Here is a 15,907-nt window from a genome sequence, read left to right as displayed (position 1 = left end):
ATGTGACAATCCTCTCTTCTTATTCTTCTCCCTCTCTGACTAGCCTGTTGTTGTCCTCACAACCTACCTTGCATGCTCATTACACAATTCTCAGTACACAGCTTCCTGTGCATTCTACTCTGTGAAGACATGCCTATCTTTCTTTTTCTTTTTTCTTTTTGTGGAAGTGTTAGAACTTGAACTCTGGTGCTGGACTTTGCCCTTGAGCTTTTTGACTGAAGGCTGGTCTTCTACCACTTGAGCCACAGCTCCATTTCTGACTTTTTGATGGTTAATATGAGATATAAATCTCGTAGACTTTCATGCCCAAGATGGCTCTGAACTGGGATCCACAGATCTCAGCCTCCTGAGTATCTGGGATTATAGGCATATGCCACAAGCACCTCTGTCATGCTTCTCCTCTGTCTGTGCTGCTTTCTTTTCAAAAGCCCCCAATACTTCTGGCTTTCATTGTCTGATCTGTAAGATTATGTGTCTGGACTCATGTCAATAGTAGCTTGCATATTATAAGTAGTATGGTGGCTTTTAGGTTTTATCAAGTTCTATAGGTGATTCATCAGGCCTAAACAACAACTGGAAGACAAATCTATCTTTTCATTCCTTTTTAGGAGCAACTACAGTTATCAATGCAGAATTACTTAAAATATGTGCATCTTATTGTGGTGATAGATTTGTGATTCACTGACCTTTTGACTAGATATTCAAATTATGTTGAACCAAGCTCTTACCTGCAAATCTCAAGGGAGCTAGAAACTCACTTTCCTTGGCTCAGTATTTTAGATGAATTGGGAGACTAGAAAATCAAATAAGATGCTATTGAGCTTCTAGAATGGGGCTATGGTTTAAAAATTATTTTGAAAAGCATTAGAAGAAAGCATAATAAAGAAAACTACATGTTTGTTCTGTTTGACCATATTGGTAAAGTTTGACCTTTGGCAAAGTCTGTGACTCTAGTCTTTCCATAAAGTTAGAGACTTTACAAAGTTTTATTTTGAGATGTTCATCTCAGAACCATATTGTTTCTTTTGCTGACTTGAGGGAAGACCCATGAATTCATTTCTGAGTTAAATTTGCTTATCTCCATAGGTATTCTGTTAAAGTGGCATTAGCACACCCTGTTACAATACATGTACGAACATCCAAACCAGATGTCTTCATCAAGCTACAGATTTTAGAAAATGAAGAAATCATAGTGAGCACCACCGGAAAAGGCCAAGCTATAATCCCAGCATTTAGCTTCTTGGGAAGTGAGAAGTCTCTGAGCTCCCAATGTAAGTGTGCCTGCCCAAGTTGGGTTTTTGGATTCAAGACATTGTATACTCTCTCTCTTTAATATTGGAATAGAAAGGAATACTTACCACTAAAACTATGGTGAATTTTGTTTTTAAGCACTGTATTTGTCTTCACAAAAACTGGACACCAATTAGGCTCAAAAAAAAAAAAAACCAATTGGCTAAACAGTACTTGTACTTTGAAAGCTTTTCTCTTTAGAGAAAGATTTTTCCATTTTTAATGCATAAGTCAGCATGCTTGTAAGCAGTAAAATTCTTATTATTTTAAATTTTCTAGTTTTTCCTTCATTCCCAACATATTTTTAGAAAATATTGTACTTATTAAAATTAGCCTAAACTTTCAAGTTAGGGCTTTCAACACAATATTCTCAATGAGTTATTAAGTGTTATTTAAAATATAACTGATACTGTGAGGCAGATTATTCATTTAGCTGTTTTGGTAATTTTATTCTGACTGAAAATAACACATGACTAATACATAAAATTTGGAAAAAGAGCATAAACAAAGGAATAAGGAATTCCTTATACTTATGCTAGACAGTTAATCCTGTTAATACTTTAGATTTTATCCTTTCCTTCTTCATATTTTCATTTACATTTACCTATTCTGATGATTGATATTTCTTAAATAAATAAAGTTTTTTGTCTTTGTAGCATTAGTTGGGACCTCTAAACCAAGGTAAATAAAAGTGGCTATGTTTGCTAGATTTGAATTTTTGTCATTGCAATTTTCATATATTTCATTTTTTCTATTAATATTCACCATTTGTTTATTCAGTATGTCCAACTTTTTCCTTACATACTTAAGTGTGGGTGCGATAGCCATTTTTGGCCATGTCCAAATTCTGTGTCAGCTCTGTGTATTTCTAATGACCCTTCAAATGACGGTCACATTTCCCTATGTATGTTTCTGAACTTCTTTGCTGTTCAGCAGTTCCTCTGTACTTTACTAGGCAGTAGTTGTTTCACCTTTGTTTCACCACCTTTGTTTCTCACCTGGAAGACCTTCACAGTCTGGACTGTTCTCTTTCCTGCAGCTGGCAAGATGCTCAAAGGCAGCAGTTTGGGAAAGTGACAGATCAGCTTGTTCCTTTCCCTGCTCTCAACAATCACAGGCCTTGGGCTGGGAAGGTGGCTCAGTGGTAGAGCACTTGCCTTGCATGCTTGAGGCCCTGGGTTCGATTCCTCAGCACCACATAAGCAGGAAAAAAAAGCCGGAAGTGGCACTGTGGCTCAAGTGGTAGAGTGCTAGCCTTGAGCTGAAGAGCTGACGGGACAGTGCCCAGGCCCAGAGTTCAGGCCCCACAACCGGATCCAATAAAAAAAAAAAACAAAAAAAAACCAAACCAATCACAGGCCTTCACTAGGCTGTCTATTGTCTCATGACTGAAAATGTCTGCTTTATATCATTGTCCAATTTTATCATTTTTGTGGTGAGAGAATATAATCCTTGCTCATATTTCTTTTTTTTTTTGTCGGTCGTGGGGCTTGAACTCGGGGCCTGGGCGCTGTCCCTCAGCTCTTCAGCTCAAAGCGAGCGCTCTACCACTTGAGCTACAGCGCCACTTCCGGTTTTCTGGTGGTTTTATTGGAGATAGGAGTCTCACGGTCTCTCCTGCCCGGGCTGGCTTTGAACCGCGATCCTCAGATCTCAGCCTCCTGAGTAGCTAGGATTACAGGCGTGAGCCACCAGCGCCCGGCCCTTGCTCATATTTCTATCTTGGAGAGAGTTGGAATTTCTTTGTGTTGTTCATTAATTTACTTCTATGTATGCTTGACAAATTGTTTGCATTCAACACCTTTCTATTTCGTTTCCCAGTTACCTATATTATCTGATAAGGAAGAAAACAGTGGAGGTAGGAATGGTAAACTAAGATGAACTCTTTCCTTAGTGTGATAACATACATGCATGAAATTAGACATTAAAGAACTAGGGTGAATAATGCATTATATCATTCAAATGGTACAACATGAATGAGAAATTGTTACTGTTGGAGCAGTTATGGTTGTTCAGAGCAGCCATTGCTCTATGTCATACATCCTATTAGAAGGTATTTCTTTAAGACCATATTATTCCAAAGGATGTAAAGTGATGTTGTTTTTTTTGTATCTCATAATTATATACTTTTCCTTTACAGTATACTGTCATTACTAACAATGGTGTATATCACATGTATTAACTTAATCGTACTCTTTTTCAGCTAGCAAGCAAGTTCTTTCATTTCATGCTGCACTGAAGAAGGAGCCAGAAACGTCTAGCAAGAAGAAATCTGCCCAGGGAAGTCAAAAATCCTTTAAGGGTAGACCTGGAAGTGCCATAGTAGAGCCAGGTCTGTCTCTGTTGGAGGAGGAAGTTGTCAGTGTACCCACTGTAGAAGAAAATTCTAGCACGCCACAGCAGGTATATAAACATTAAAAGAAGAATTCTTCCAACAGACTTCTAAAAGATAACATAAAATAAAATAATCCTCTCTAACCATTGTCAATACATAATACACACTATGTGCAAGGCCACCAGTACATAACTAAAACTGAAAAATCATGATTGAACTATTTCTCTATGTCATGATCTTTACGTAACATAGAGAATCTTCACACTAGCCCTATTATGTAGATGTGATCATCTCCTTTTAAAAATAAGTTTAATACATAACTTTGAAGATGACAAATTTTAATCAAAATTGCATATTACTAAAAAATGTGACCCAAGTTTAAGGTGAAAAGATTCTGATCTCCAATGAACCACCAAAACCTGGAAGTTGCCCTGAGGCTCAGTGTTAGAGTGCTAGCCTTAAGCGAAAAAGCTCAGGGACAGCACCCAGGCCCTTAGATCAAGCCCCACAACTGACAAAAAAGAAAAAAAAGTAAAGAAAAATAATGAGCCATAATAAGCTTATATATGATAATAATTATAATAAAAATTCAAATCAATCAGTTAAAAGGCTAAAATTTTTAGATTACATAAAAACAAGATCCAATGAAAGCAGACTTTTAAACAAATGTTACAGAAAGTAGCATTATGTTAATGATTAATAGAAAACTATTAGAATTTCAGAGATAAAAAGAAGCCAACAATTCACTGCTTAATAATTTAGATATGTTTATGGAAAACTTCACCTAATAAACAGAGAATATACTTTTCCCTGTCATAACTCAGTTATTTTGAGATATACCATCAGTCCATAAATGGAATCCTGGATAAAATCTAAACTGTCAAATAATAGAGATGTTATATGTTTGTAATGCAATAAAAATATGATTAACAGTAGTTGAAAAGCCCATAAATAAATTAAAAGTAGGTAAAGTATATTAAATTTTTTTAGTTAAAATGAACATCAAATATGAAAATTTGAAGTATCTAAAACTCAGTAATTTTTTTAATTTGACAAATCAAAATTTGTAAGCAACAGTAAAGAAGTATATAGTGAAATCCTAGCTTTTTTCATGAATAAATTAGGAGGTATAAATGTTTAAACTGTAGAACCTAAACCAGGCTCTGGTGCTGCATGCCTATAATCCTAGCTACTCAGGATGCTGAGCGCTGATGATCTTGTTTCAAAGCCAGCCCAGGCAGGAAAGTCCATGAAACTCTTATCTCCATTTAAATAGCAAAAAGCAGGAAGAAGAGCAGTGGCTCAGGAGGTAAAGTGCTAGCTTTGAACAAAAAAGCTATAGAACAGTACCTAGGCCCTGAGTTCAAGTCTCAGTACTGGCAAGAAACTATAACCTAAGTTAATTTTAACTAAAAGTTAGACAAGAGCCAAAAAGTAACTCAAGAGTATAAAGAAGAAATGATTTTCATGACTTCATGGAAGAAATCTTTGGAATGAAGAACAAAATCCCAAAACTAGATTAATAAAAGCCTAAGGTATTCTTTAAGATTATTAATGTAGGTATGAGTCTAGTAAGACAAACAAAAAAGATCTAAATATAATACAGGAAATATAATTAATATAACTATACTCAACAGATTATTTTAATAACAACATTATAAGAACAAACTATGCCAGCAACTCCAAGCTAGGGGAAGGAGAGAGATCAATTCCAGGAAGTAGAGAGGTGGTAAGGACAGAAAAGGAGAGATCTCATAGCTGATTCACAAGAAAACAGAAAATCTGAGTAAAACAATAGAGAATAGTCTAACGTGTTACCTTGCAAAACCTAAAGACATAGCTGTGGGGTTTCCATAAATCTATTGCTTTAGTGAAAAAGTCAAGCATAAAGGTTTAAGATAATACCTTTCATCACAGTAATGGAACTATATTCCTCCATACTAGTGTCTTGTTTACCTGCATCCCTCACAACTACTGAATGAATCAGGAAAATATCACACACACACACACACACACACACACACACACACACACACACACACACACACACACACACACACACAATGGAATTTTATTCCTCCATCATTCATTGAGAAGAATAGTTATTATGCCATTTACAAGGAAATAGATGAACCAGGAAAAAATTATATTGAGTGGGATAAGTTAGGCTCAGAAAGGCAAAGGATGAATATTTTCTCTTCCATGTGGAATAAGCATATTTAAAGATGCGTTCAGGACCATACACAGATCTACAGGAAGAAATAGAAGAAAGGAGTATGCAGGAGTGAGGTTGTATAGTGTACCCCCTTGAACTGTTAACCAGGAATTCCACAATATGAATATCAGAAAGTTGAAAGCTGTTTTGACTGAGGGGGCTAGAGACCAACAGGAGGGGGCAGATGAATGAAAAGAGGAATAGGGAGTAGATACAGGAACTAGAGACTTTGAGGAGATAGATAGAAATGGTTAGATCATGGGCAGAGAACTATAGAATGGATGATTCTGATCAATATACATTGTATACATCGATTGACATACTGAAACCCTTATTGCAAGAAAACAATTAAAATTAGTTAAATATGTTTAAAGAAAATACAAATATACACTATGAAATAAAGAAATAAAAAGACTGAATTATTTCTTCAAAATAAAAATTATTCTCAATATCTCTAATCAGTAAATCATAGCTTTATGCTTTTGAACCACCCTGAATACTGCTACATCCTAAAGACCAAAAGCTCTGAAAAAATATTCAAGCTTTTTAATAATGTGAGATTTCTCTTTATAATAAATCACACTGGCAAAACTTATTTGATGGCAGTCATTGCTTGGGTTGTGAGAATATTTAACACCAATTGATTGTGATATTATACAATTTTTAGGCTACTTACCTCATTTAATTATTTTTCTTCATGATCCAGAAATTATACACTTGAAATTATACATTATGAGTTATATTGAATGCATTCTATGTATAGTCTTCTCAATTGTTCTTAAACACTTCATTTTATTTCACAGGGTTATAAATATATCATACAGTGTTTGGTGCTATATAACAGCTGGACTCTCACTGAAGGTCAGATGTCATTTGTTCAAGCACTAAAAGACTTAGAGAAAAGTGATGCCAAAGGTAAGACACTCCAAATGCTTATAAATACTTAACTGTAGACCAATCCCATCATTATTAAACTATTGATTATAATTCAGATTCTATACTGTATTTCCTATCATGTTCATTGAGTCTATATTGGAATGTACTTCCTGAATTATATGAGAGAAACAAAGATACCTGATTGCCTAAGTCTTATTGAAATACATTTTGTCTAGTGAGTAAAAATGTGATAAATCAATTACACATTTGAATGTTTCAAGAAATATACCAAGAAAATTTCCATTTATAAAATTGTATTTCCCATGGTGATCCTAAAAAAATATAACACTGAAGATAAGCTCTTAAAGCATGTAGCATATCCCTAGTTTTGTATGAGAAATCTCCAGTGAAAGAAAACTGGTTTGTGTCTTGAAAACGAATCATTTTCAATATCCTCACATCATAAGTCATGAATCGCTCTATGTATATGAAAAAGAGAATCACAGAAAGATGTCACACATGTTTAATCCTCAGCACACATGTTTAATCCTCAGCTAATTAGATATGAATAGACACAGATAGATAGATAGATAGATATAGATAGATAGACAGACAGACAGGTAGATAGATAACATTATGAAATATGGAATTTGAAAATACATTATGCATATTTTCTGTTTACATTCTTTAAAAAATTAAGTCATTTTGCTTAATTGTGAGCAATAATACATGCAAAACATCAAAAAATGTAATGAAGCTACATGAAAGGTAAGACCTAGTATCCCTGTAAGCTTAGGTATTAAGATCCATTAGTAGACACTATCAAAAGCTGCTTTTTATCTTCCAGAACTTTTAATGCATTTTATAATACATAGGATAAGACACACACTTGTCTCTTTCCCTCCTGCAGCAAATACAATAGTCCCACCTGCCCCTCAGCCTCGACTTCTCCTTCCATGGAATCAATTATCTGTGGGCATCGTGCCTTGAAAACATTAGATTAGAGCAACAAGGAATTAAGAGGCTCTGAGCAAGTGAGACTACATTTACACAACTTTCATTATAGTCACTTCTTTTTTTTAAAATTTAATTTAATTTTATTTGTGAACATACTGTACAGAGGAGTTACAATTACATGGGCAGGATAATGCGTACATTTCTTACCAAGCATTGCAGCCTCCTCCTTTGTTTACCCTTCACATCCCTGCCCAGCCTCCTCCCTCCCCCCCAATCCCAATCCTCTTCTTCCCCGCCTACCCCCCCCCCCCCCCGCACCGACTTTGTAAAGCTCGTTTTGGACCTGACAACTTGTATTTCTCATTGTTGCAACAGGTCCACCTGTATCCTTAAACAACTGGTTTTTCCCCATCTCCTCCACAAGTTATACTGACATCAAATATAGTGAAAGCAGGGGTTATACTGTGGGGGAGGGACATACAAAGCAACAAAGAGATAATCTTATAAATGCATTAGAAACACATGCATGAAAGAAAAAAAACAATAAAATACATATCTAAGCGCTCATTTTCCTGACATAACATTATCTGACCTTTTCCGCTTGACTCATACATATACTAGATATTACAAATAAGGGAAACCATGGGACCTATGTTTCTTTGGGCCTGGCTTACTTCACTTAATATAATTTTTTCCAAGTTTTTCCATTTCCTAACAAATGGGGCAATGTCATTCTTTCTGATGGAGGCATAGAATTCCATTGTGTATAAATACCACATTTTCTTGATCCATTCATCTACTGAGGGACATCTGGGTTGGTTCCATATCTTAGCTATGATAAATAATGCTGCAATAAACATAGTTGTGCTGGTAGCTTTAGTGTGGTCTTGTTTGTAAACATTTGGGTAAATGCCCCAAAGTGGGATTGCTGGGTCATAGGGGAGCTCTATGTGAAGTCTTTTGAGGAAACTCCATACTGCTTTCCAAAGTGGTTGAACAAGTTTACATTCCCACCAACAATGAAGTAAGGTTCCTTTCTGTCCACATCCCCTCCAGCATCTGTTGTTGTTAGAGTTCTTGATTTTTGCTGTTCTAACTGGAGTGAGGTGATATCTCAATGTTGTTTTGATTTGCATTTCTTTTATGGCTAGGGATGTTGAACATTTCTTCATGTGTCTATTGGCCATCCTTCTTTCTTCTTCAGAGAAGTTTCTCTTTAAGTCTTTCGCCCACTTATTTATTGGGCAGTTGTTTCTTTGAGGATTTGTTGTTGGGGGGTTCAATTTTTTGAGTTCCAAGTATATTTTAGATATGAGACCCTTGTCCGTTGTATGGCTAGTAAAGATCTTCTCCCAATCGGTGGGCTTTCTATTGATCTTGCTAGCTATGTCATTTGCCCTGCAGAAGCTCTGCAACTTTATGCAATCCCATTTGTCCAACCTTTCTTTGATTTGTTGTGTTTCCGGGTCTCTATTCAGAAAGTTTCGGCCTGAGCCAAGGAGACCTAGGGTTTCTCCTATTCCATCCTGTAATGTTTTCAGAGTGTCTGCTTTGAGTTCAAGGTCTTTGATCCATTTGGAGTTGATTCTGGTGCAGGGTGATATATAAGGATCTAGCTTTAGTTTTCTACATGTAGTTAACCAATTTTGCCAGCACAATTTACTGAAGAGGCTGTCTTTCTTCCTTTCTATTGTTTTAGCTCCCTTATCGAAGATTAGATGGCTATAGGTCTGTAGGTTCATTTCTGGGTTTTTCAATTCTATTCCATTGGTCCTGAGGTCTGCTCTTATGCCAATACCAAGCTGTTTTGATTACTATGGCTTTATAGTAGAGTTTGAAATTTGGTATTGATATTCCTCCAGCAGTGTTCTTTCCGTTGAGGAGCGTTTTTGCTATTCGGGGTCTTTTATTGTTCCATATGAATTTTTGGATTGCCTCTTCTATTTCCTTGAAGAATGAGGTTGGAATTTTGATAGGTATTGCATTGAATTTGTAGATAGCCTTGGGAAGTATTGCCATTTTCACGATGTTAATCTTTCCAATCCAGGAGCATGGGAGGTTTTGCCATTTTTTAAGTTCTGTGTTGATTTCCTTTTTTAAGATTTTAAAGTTTTCATCATAGAGATCCTTCACTTCTTTAGTTAAGTTAATTCCTAGGTATTTTATTTTTTGTGGGGCTATTACAAATGGAGTTGCTTTCCTAATTTCAGCCACACTTTTCTCATTGTTGGCATACAGAAAGGCCATTGATTTTTGGGGGTTAATTTTATAACCTGCTACTTTGCCAAAGTTTTGAATCAGCTTGAGTAATTTGGGAGTGGAGTCTATGGGATTCTTTAAATACAAGATCATGTCATCTGCAAAGAGGGAGAGTTTTATTTCTTCTTTCCCTATTTGGATCCCCTTTATGTCTGCATCTTGTCTTATTGCTGTAGCTAGGCATTCTAATACTAGATTGAAGAGAAGTGGAGAGAGTGGGCATCCTTGTCTTGTTCCTGAGTTAAGAGGAAATGGCTTTAGTTTTTCACCATTGAGTATAATGCTGGCTGTAGGTTTGTCATATACAGCCTTTATTGTATTGAGGAATGTTCCATGGATTCCTAATTTTTCCAAAACCTTCATCATAAAGGGGTGTTGGATCTTGTCGAATGCTTTTTCTGCATCTATTGAGATAACCATGTGGTTCTTATTCTTGCTCCTGTTGATGTGATGAATAATATTAATTGATTTGCGTATATTGAACCAGCTTTGCATCCCTGAAATGAATCCTGTTTGATCGTGGTGTATGATTTTTTGGATGAATTGTTGAAGTCGATTGGCCAAAATTTTGTTGAGAAGTTTTGCATCAATGTTCATCAAAGAAATGAGTCTATAGTTCTCTTTCTTTGATGAGTCCCTGCCTGGTTTTGGGATGAGGGTTATGATGGCTTCATAGAATGTGTTCGGTAGTGAGCTTTCTCTTTCAATTTCATTGAAGAGTTGGAGGAGTATTGGTGTGAGCTCTGCTTTGAAGGCCTTGTAAAATTCCGCTGTAAACCCATCTGGTCCTGGACTTTTCTTAGCTGGGAGGTCTCTGATTGCTGTTTCTATTTCAATGCTTGATATGGGCCTGTTGAGCTGGTTTAACTCATCTTGGTTTAGTTTTGGCATGTCAATATTTGCTAGGAAAAGGTCCATTTCTGTCAAGTTCTCAAACTTATTAGCATAAAGTTTTGAGAAGTATTCCCTTATAATGTTCTGAATCTTGGTTGTTTTCGTGGTGATGTTTCCATTCTCATCTCTGAGTTTATTAATTTGGGTGTGTTCTCTTCTTTTTCTGATAAGATTTGCTAAGGGTCTGTCAATTTTGTTAAGTTTTTCGAAGAACCAACTCTTTGTTGATTCTTTCTATAGTTGTTTTGGATTCTAATTCATTTAATTCTGATTTAATTTTGATTATTTCTTTCTGTCTACTGGATTGGGGTTTATCTTGCTGCTCTTTTTCAAGGAGGTTTAGATGTGTCATTAAATTGCTAGTTTCAGATCTCTCCAATTTGTTGATGTAGGAGCTCAGAGCTATAAACTTGCCTCTGAGTATTGCCTTTGCTGTGTCCCAGAGGACCTGGTAATTTGTGTGTTCATTTTTGTTGAATAGCATGAACATTTGAATTTCCTTTCTAATCTCTTCCATGACCCACTCATGATTCAGCAGTGTGTTGTTCAGCCTCCATGTGATACCGGACTTTCTTTGGTGGCTTTTGGTGTTGAGTTCTAATTTTATTCCTTGTGGTCAGAGAGAATGCAAGGTATAACTTCAGTGTTTCTGAATTTAGACAAGTTTGTTTTGTGGCCTAAAATGTGGTCTATTTTAGAAAACGTTCCATGTGCTGCTGAGAAAAACGTGTATTCTGATGCTGCTGGGTGAAATGTTCGGTAGATGTTTGTTAAGTCTAGTTGATCTATGCAGCTGTTTAGATCTGCGGTTTATCTGTTGAGTTTTTGCGGAGTTGATCTATCTAGTGGGGAGAGTGGTGTGTTAAAATCCCCAACAATTAATGTCTTTGGATCTATATGGGATTTGAGGGAAAGTAGTGTTTCTTTGATAAATTTGGGTGCTCCATTGTTTGGCGAATAGATATTTAGAATTGTAATATCCTCCTGAAGGAGAGATCCTTTAATTAGTATGTTGCGACCTTCTTTATCTCTTCTCACGAATTTTAGTTTGAAGTCTATTTTATCTGATATTAGGATTGCAACTCCCGCCTGTTTATGGGGGTCGTTTGCTTGGTAGATTTTGTTCCAGCCTTTAACATTGAAAATGTGTTTGTTTTTACGGGCAAGATGTGACTCCTGCAGGCAGCAGATAGAAGGGTCTTGTTTTTTAATCCAACTAGACAGTCTATGTCGCTTAATTGGAGAGTTCAGTCCGTTAACGTTAAGAGATAGGACTGAGAGGTATTTGGGAGTTCCTGCCATGTTATCCATCTTCTTGGGGGCTGCGAAAACTGGGTTCTTCCTATGGTTCTTGGATTCTCAGTTTGGGTGCAGTTTCTTGGCTTTTATTGCGGTCTTGTTGGTTTTCTATGTGTAGGACATCTTTAAGAATCTTTTGCAGGGCTGGTTTGGTGGAGATGTATTGTTTCAATTTTTCTTTGCTATGGAAGGTTTTTATTTGGCCTTCAGTTATGAAGGAGGGTTTAGCTGGGTACAGTATTCTTGGTTGATAGTTGTTTGTTTTTAGGGCATGGCATACATCATTCCAGGCTCTTCTTGCTTTGATTGTCTCTGCTGAGAAATCTGAGGTGATTCTAATTGGTTTCCCTTTATAGGTGATTACCCTTTTCTCTTTGACAGCTTTAAGGATCTTTTCCTTGGTCTGAGTTGATCCTGTGTGGATTATAATGTGACGGTGGGATGTCCTATTCTGGTCTGGTCTATTTGGGGTTCTAAAAGCTTCTTGTATCTGAATAGGCCTATCTTTTTGTATGTTTGGGAAGTTCTCTGCTAGGATCCTGTTAAACAAATTTCCTAGAACATTAACTTCTGTTTCTAGCTGCTCCTCTACACCCATTATCCTTAGATTGGGCCTTCTGATGGTGTCTTCCAGGTGTTGGATAGATCTATCATATTTCTTGGACTTGTCTTGGATGGTTGTATGTTCTTTCTCTATAATATCTAGGCTGTCTTCAATCCCTGAGATTCGATCTTCTGCATGGTCTAACCTGCTGTCAAGACTCTCTACTTTGTTTTTTATCTCTTTTCCTTCTAATTGGTCAGCTTTGATGGCTTCAAGTTCTTTGTTGAAGCTCTGTTTTAGGTCTTGTATGCATTTCTTTACTTCCTTAATTTGGTGTTCAGTGTTTGTTCTCAAATCACTTAGTTGATTGGTTATGGTTTCTTTGGACTCCCATTCCTTCTGTTGGGTTCCATTCAGCATTCCCTTTGTGGTCTCCCTGACTTCCTTCAGCTCTTTGTTAATGGATTCCATGAATGCCTTTAGTGATCTTTGTGTATTCTCTACCTGGTCTCTCAATTCCTGTATTACTCTTTGATTAGCTTCCTCCCGTTGGTGGGATTCCTGCAGTTCTCTTTCCTTCCATTTGTGGGATTCCTGCAGTTCTCTTTGAGTGTTCTCAGCCTGCTCACGCCATTCCTCCCTTTCTCTTTGAGTATTCTCAAGTTGTTCATGCAAATCCTGTATCAGTTTTTGAGTAGCTTCCTCACGCTTATGATATTCTTGTATAAATTTTGGGGATGCCTCCTCTCTCTCCCTATCACGCTCATACAGAGTCCTTTGTAGGTTGTTAAACTTCTCATTTATCATGTTTGCCAGCAGTGTTTGTAGAGCTATTTGGGAACTCTCCTCTGGATTATTCATTATCTGTTCTGACCCCTGATTATCAAGATTGGGAATTGAGATACCCGGATTTGCCTTTTTTCTTGTGTTTTTCCGGCTTACTCTGCCCATTTGAGATGAAAATAGCACCAGTTTTGTGCTACAACACTATCTTAAGGCAACCATCAACCAAAGTTTGCATTTGTACAGTCAATAGTCTACAGATACAATCTAGTTCAACAGATACATCTATTCAACATCAAACAACTATATGTTAATGAGCTTCGAACCGCAGAGAAGAATTTGGAAAACCAGAAATTTTTAGGGTAGGGAGAGATGTGGGTAACGAATAGGAATAGATTGGTGTGTGGAGGCACAGGGAGAGTTAACTGTGTCCTAATCTCAATGCAGGAAATAGGTTGGGTAGGATGCAAGTAGAGAGAGAGAGAAAAAGAAGCAAGGGAAAGGAAAATGAAAAGAGACCAGAAAAAAATAGAAACGTAAAAGTTACTTTAAAAATGCTTAAAATATTATATAGGTATAAAGCGGTAGTACTGCTATTAAGGAATTTAAGTCTCAGAGGTTTTGAATTGAGTAATAAATTTGTGGATTAAGTGTGTACACAATGGGGGATAGGGTCTACTAGTTAACTACGGGTTTATCTGAGGATGTGCACGACAAGAGTTAAGTCACATAAAGAAGAACAAAAGAGAGGAAGAGGTGAAAAGGGTAAGAAAAGGAGAAAAAAGATCAGAAGTTCAGTAGAGCTAGACAAAAAACAAAAAGATAATTAAGAAAGAAAGAAAAAGAGAAAGAAGACAAGAAAAGTAAGGAAAACGCACATTCACGTATTTCTAAAATAAAAATTATAAGAGAAAAAAAAAGTTACTGGAAAACAATTATTTTTTCAAAAAAGGCAAAAATTAAAGATTAATAAAAGTTTTAGAAAAGGAAAAAAAAATTTTATATATATGAGGTACCAAAAAAAAAAAAAAAAGAAAAGGAGAAGAAGAGAAAAGAAAAAAAAAGTTCTTTTATTTTTTTATTTTTATTTTTTTGGGAGGGGTGGGAAGAATGCTGTATCTCCCTTTTGTCTGTAACCAGCCTCTTGTTGGAGTCTCTGGTCAGCTTGAGGTCCTGTGGCTTGATTGGTTTCTTAAGTCAGTTTGTTCGAACAGGCAGAAAAATGCTCTGCTTTACCCAAGATTTTGAGATCCCCTCCCAGGTTAGTTTAATGGGAGGATGATCTGCTTTGAGAATCACAAAAGAGGGGGATGCAGTGATGAGGCTAGGTTCTGGGTAGAGTTGAGGCCTTTCAATAAACAGTAGCTTTTTCCTGGGCCTATTTTGTGAAAAACTCACAGAGCCCAGCCTGGAGCCATTCTCAGGGTTTCTGTTTTTCAATTGATTGTGGAGGCTGCTAGAGGGAGGGGCAGCCTCTGGCTCTGTTACCCAGTGAGGAAAGCCACTCCAATGGCTAGCACCTGAGCTGGGTGACTTTTCCCTGGATGGAGCTGAGTCTGGCAGGTCACTTCACCGTTAAGTTCTTGTGACCTCCTGAATGACTCGTTTTATTCCAAGGCCTGAGTTGGACCTGGCAGCTCCCCCAAGCTTTGTCGGTATCCAAGATGGAGATCAGCGGTGCTGGGGGGGAGGGGTGGCCTTCCCTCCTCTGCTCCCTGAGAAGGAGTGAGGACGTCAGGCTTCTACTCACACCGAGTCTTGGATCCTGGGTCGTCTCTGGTCTGCACACTGCAGGATGAAGATGTCCGCTCCTTGTCGGTTCTTGCTGGTGTTGAGTAGAATCCACTCGCCCGCTGCGTCTGGCTCCTTCGTCCCGGACTCTCTATGGTTCAGGTTTGGGTGCCCTGAGGTTGGTGCCGCCACCCTGCCGCCGCCGCCGCGGCGGCTGCTGGCAAGCGCTCAGATGTGTCTCTTTGCCTTGGCTTCCCCTCTCTTGTCTAACTCTCTGTCCTGTGATGGCACACTTGGTGTGATTCTCTGGCTTAGGACTGTTCACTGGAACTCTAAAACTGCTTTCTATGCGAGAGCTTGTTCAGATTCCAGCTTCTCCTCCGCCATCTTCCCGGAACTCTCTATAGTCACTTCTTATAATCTATTCATTTAGGTAATTTCTAAAATACGGAACAGGCAAGACTGTTGTGAAGACTCAAAATAATTTGTAGAAAGCTCTTAGATTATATTGACATTACAAAAATATGTTTATAATTATTATGCATTTCAACTAAAAAATACGAATTTAAGGAATAGTATATAATTTTCTTGTATTGTGTTTGATCACTTTACATATGAATGAGCAGCTGCCAGAGTAAAATTACACCTTGCATTGAATAATGTATTTGTTGCTGTAAAGAAGCAAGCAGTGAAATTCATAATAGAATTATATTTAAAAATAGGG

General features: G+C 37.2%; 1 protein-coding gene across 3 annotated transcripts in view; it reads left to right on the top strand.

Moving 5' to 3' along the window:
- Adgb (androglobin) overlaps positions 1-15,907 on the top strand; it is a 112,346-nt gene that overhangs the window by 76,209 nt on the left and 20,230 nt on the right. For all 3 annotated transcript variants that reach the window (XM_070010897.1, XM_070010896.1, XM_070010898.1), the window contains exons 27-29: positions 1,087-1,271; positions 3,494-3,693; positions 6,644-6,755. In XM_070010897.1, coding sequence (XP_069866998.1) covers positions 1,087-1,271; positions 3,494-3,693; positions 6,644-6,755 — 497 coding nt within the window. The remainder of the gene's footprint in view (positions 1-1,086; positions 1,272-3,493; positions 3,694-6,643; positions 6,756-15,907) is intronic.

The sequence above is a fragment of the Dipodomys merriami genome, unplaced genomic scaffold (assembly GCF_024711535.1).
Source record: "Dipodomys merriami isolate MVZ:Mamm:240054 unplaced genomic scaffold, mDipMer1.0.p SCAF_8, whole genome shotgun sequence".
In the NCBI taxonomy this organism is placed as follows: domain Eukaryota; kingdom Metazoa; phylum Chordata; class Mammalia; order Rodentia; family Heteromyidae; genus Dipodomys; species Dipodomys merriami.
The sequence above is the reverse complement of the archived record's forward strand: the minus strand, read 5'-3'. Positions and strand labels throughout refer to the sequence as shown.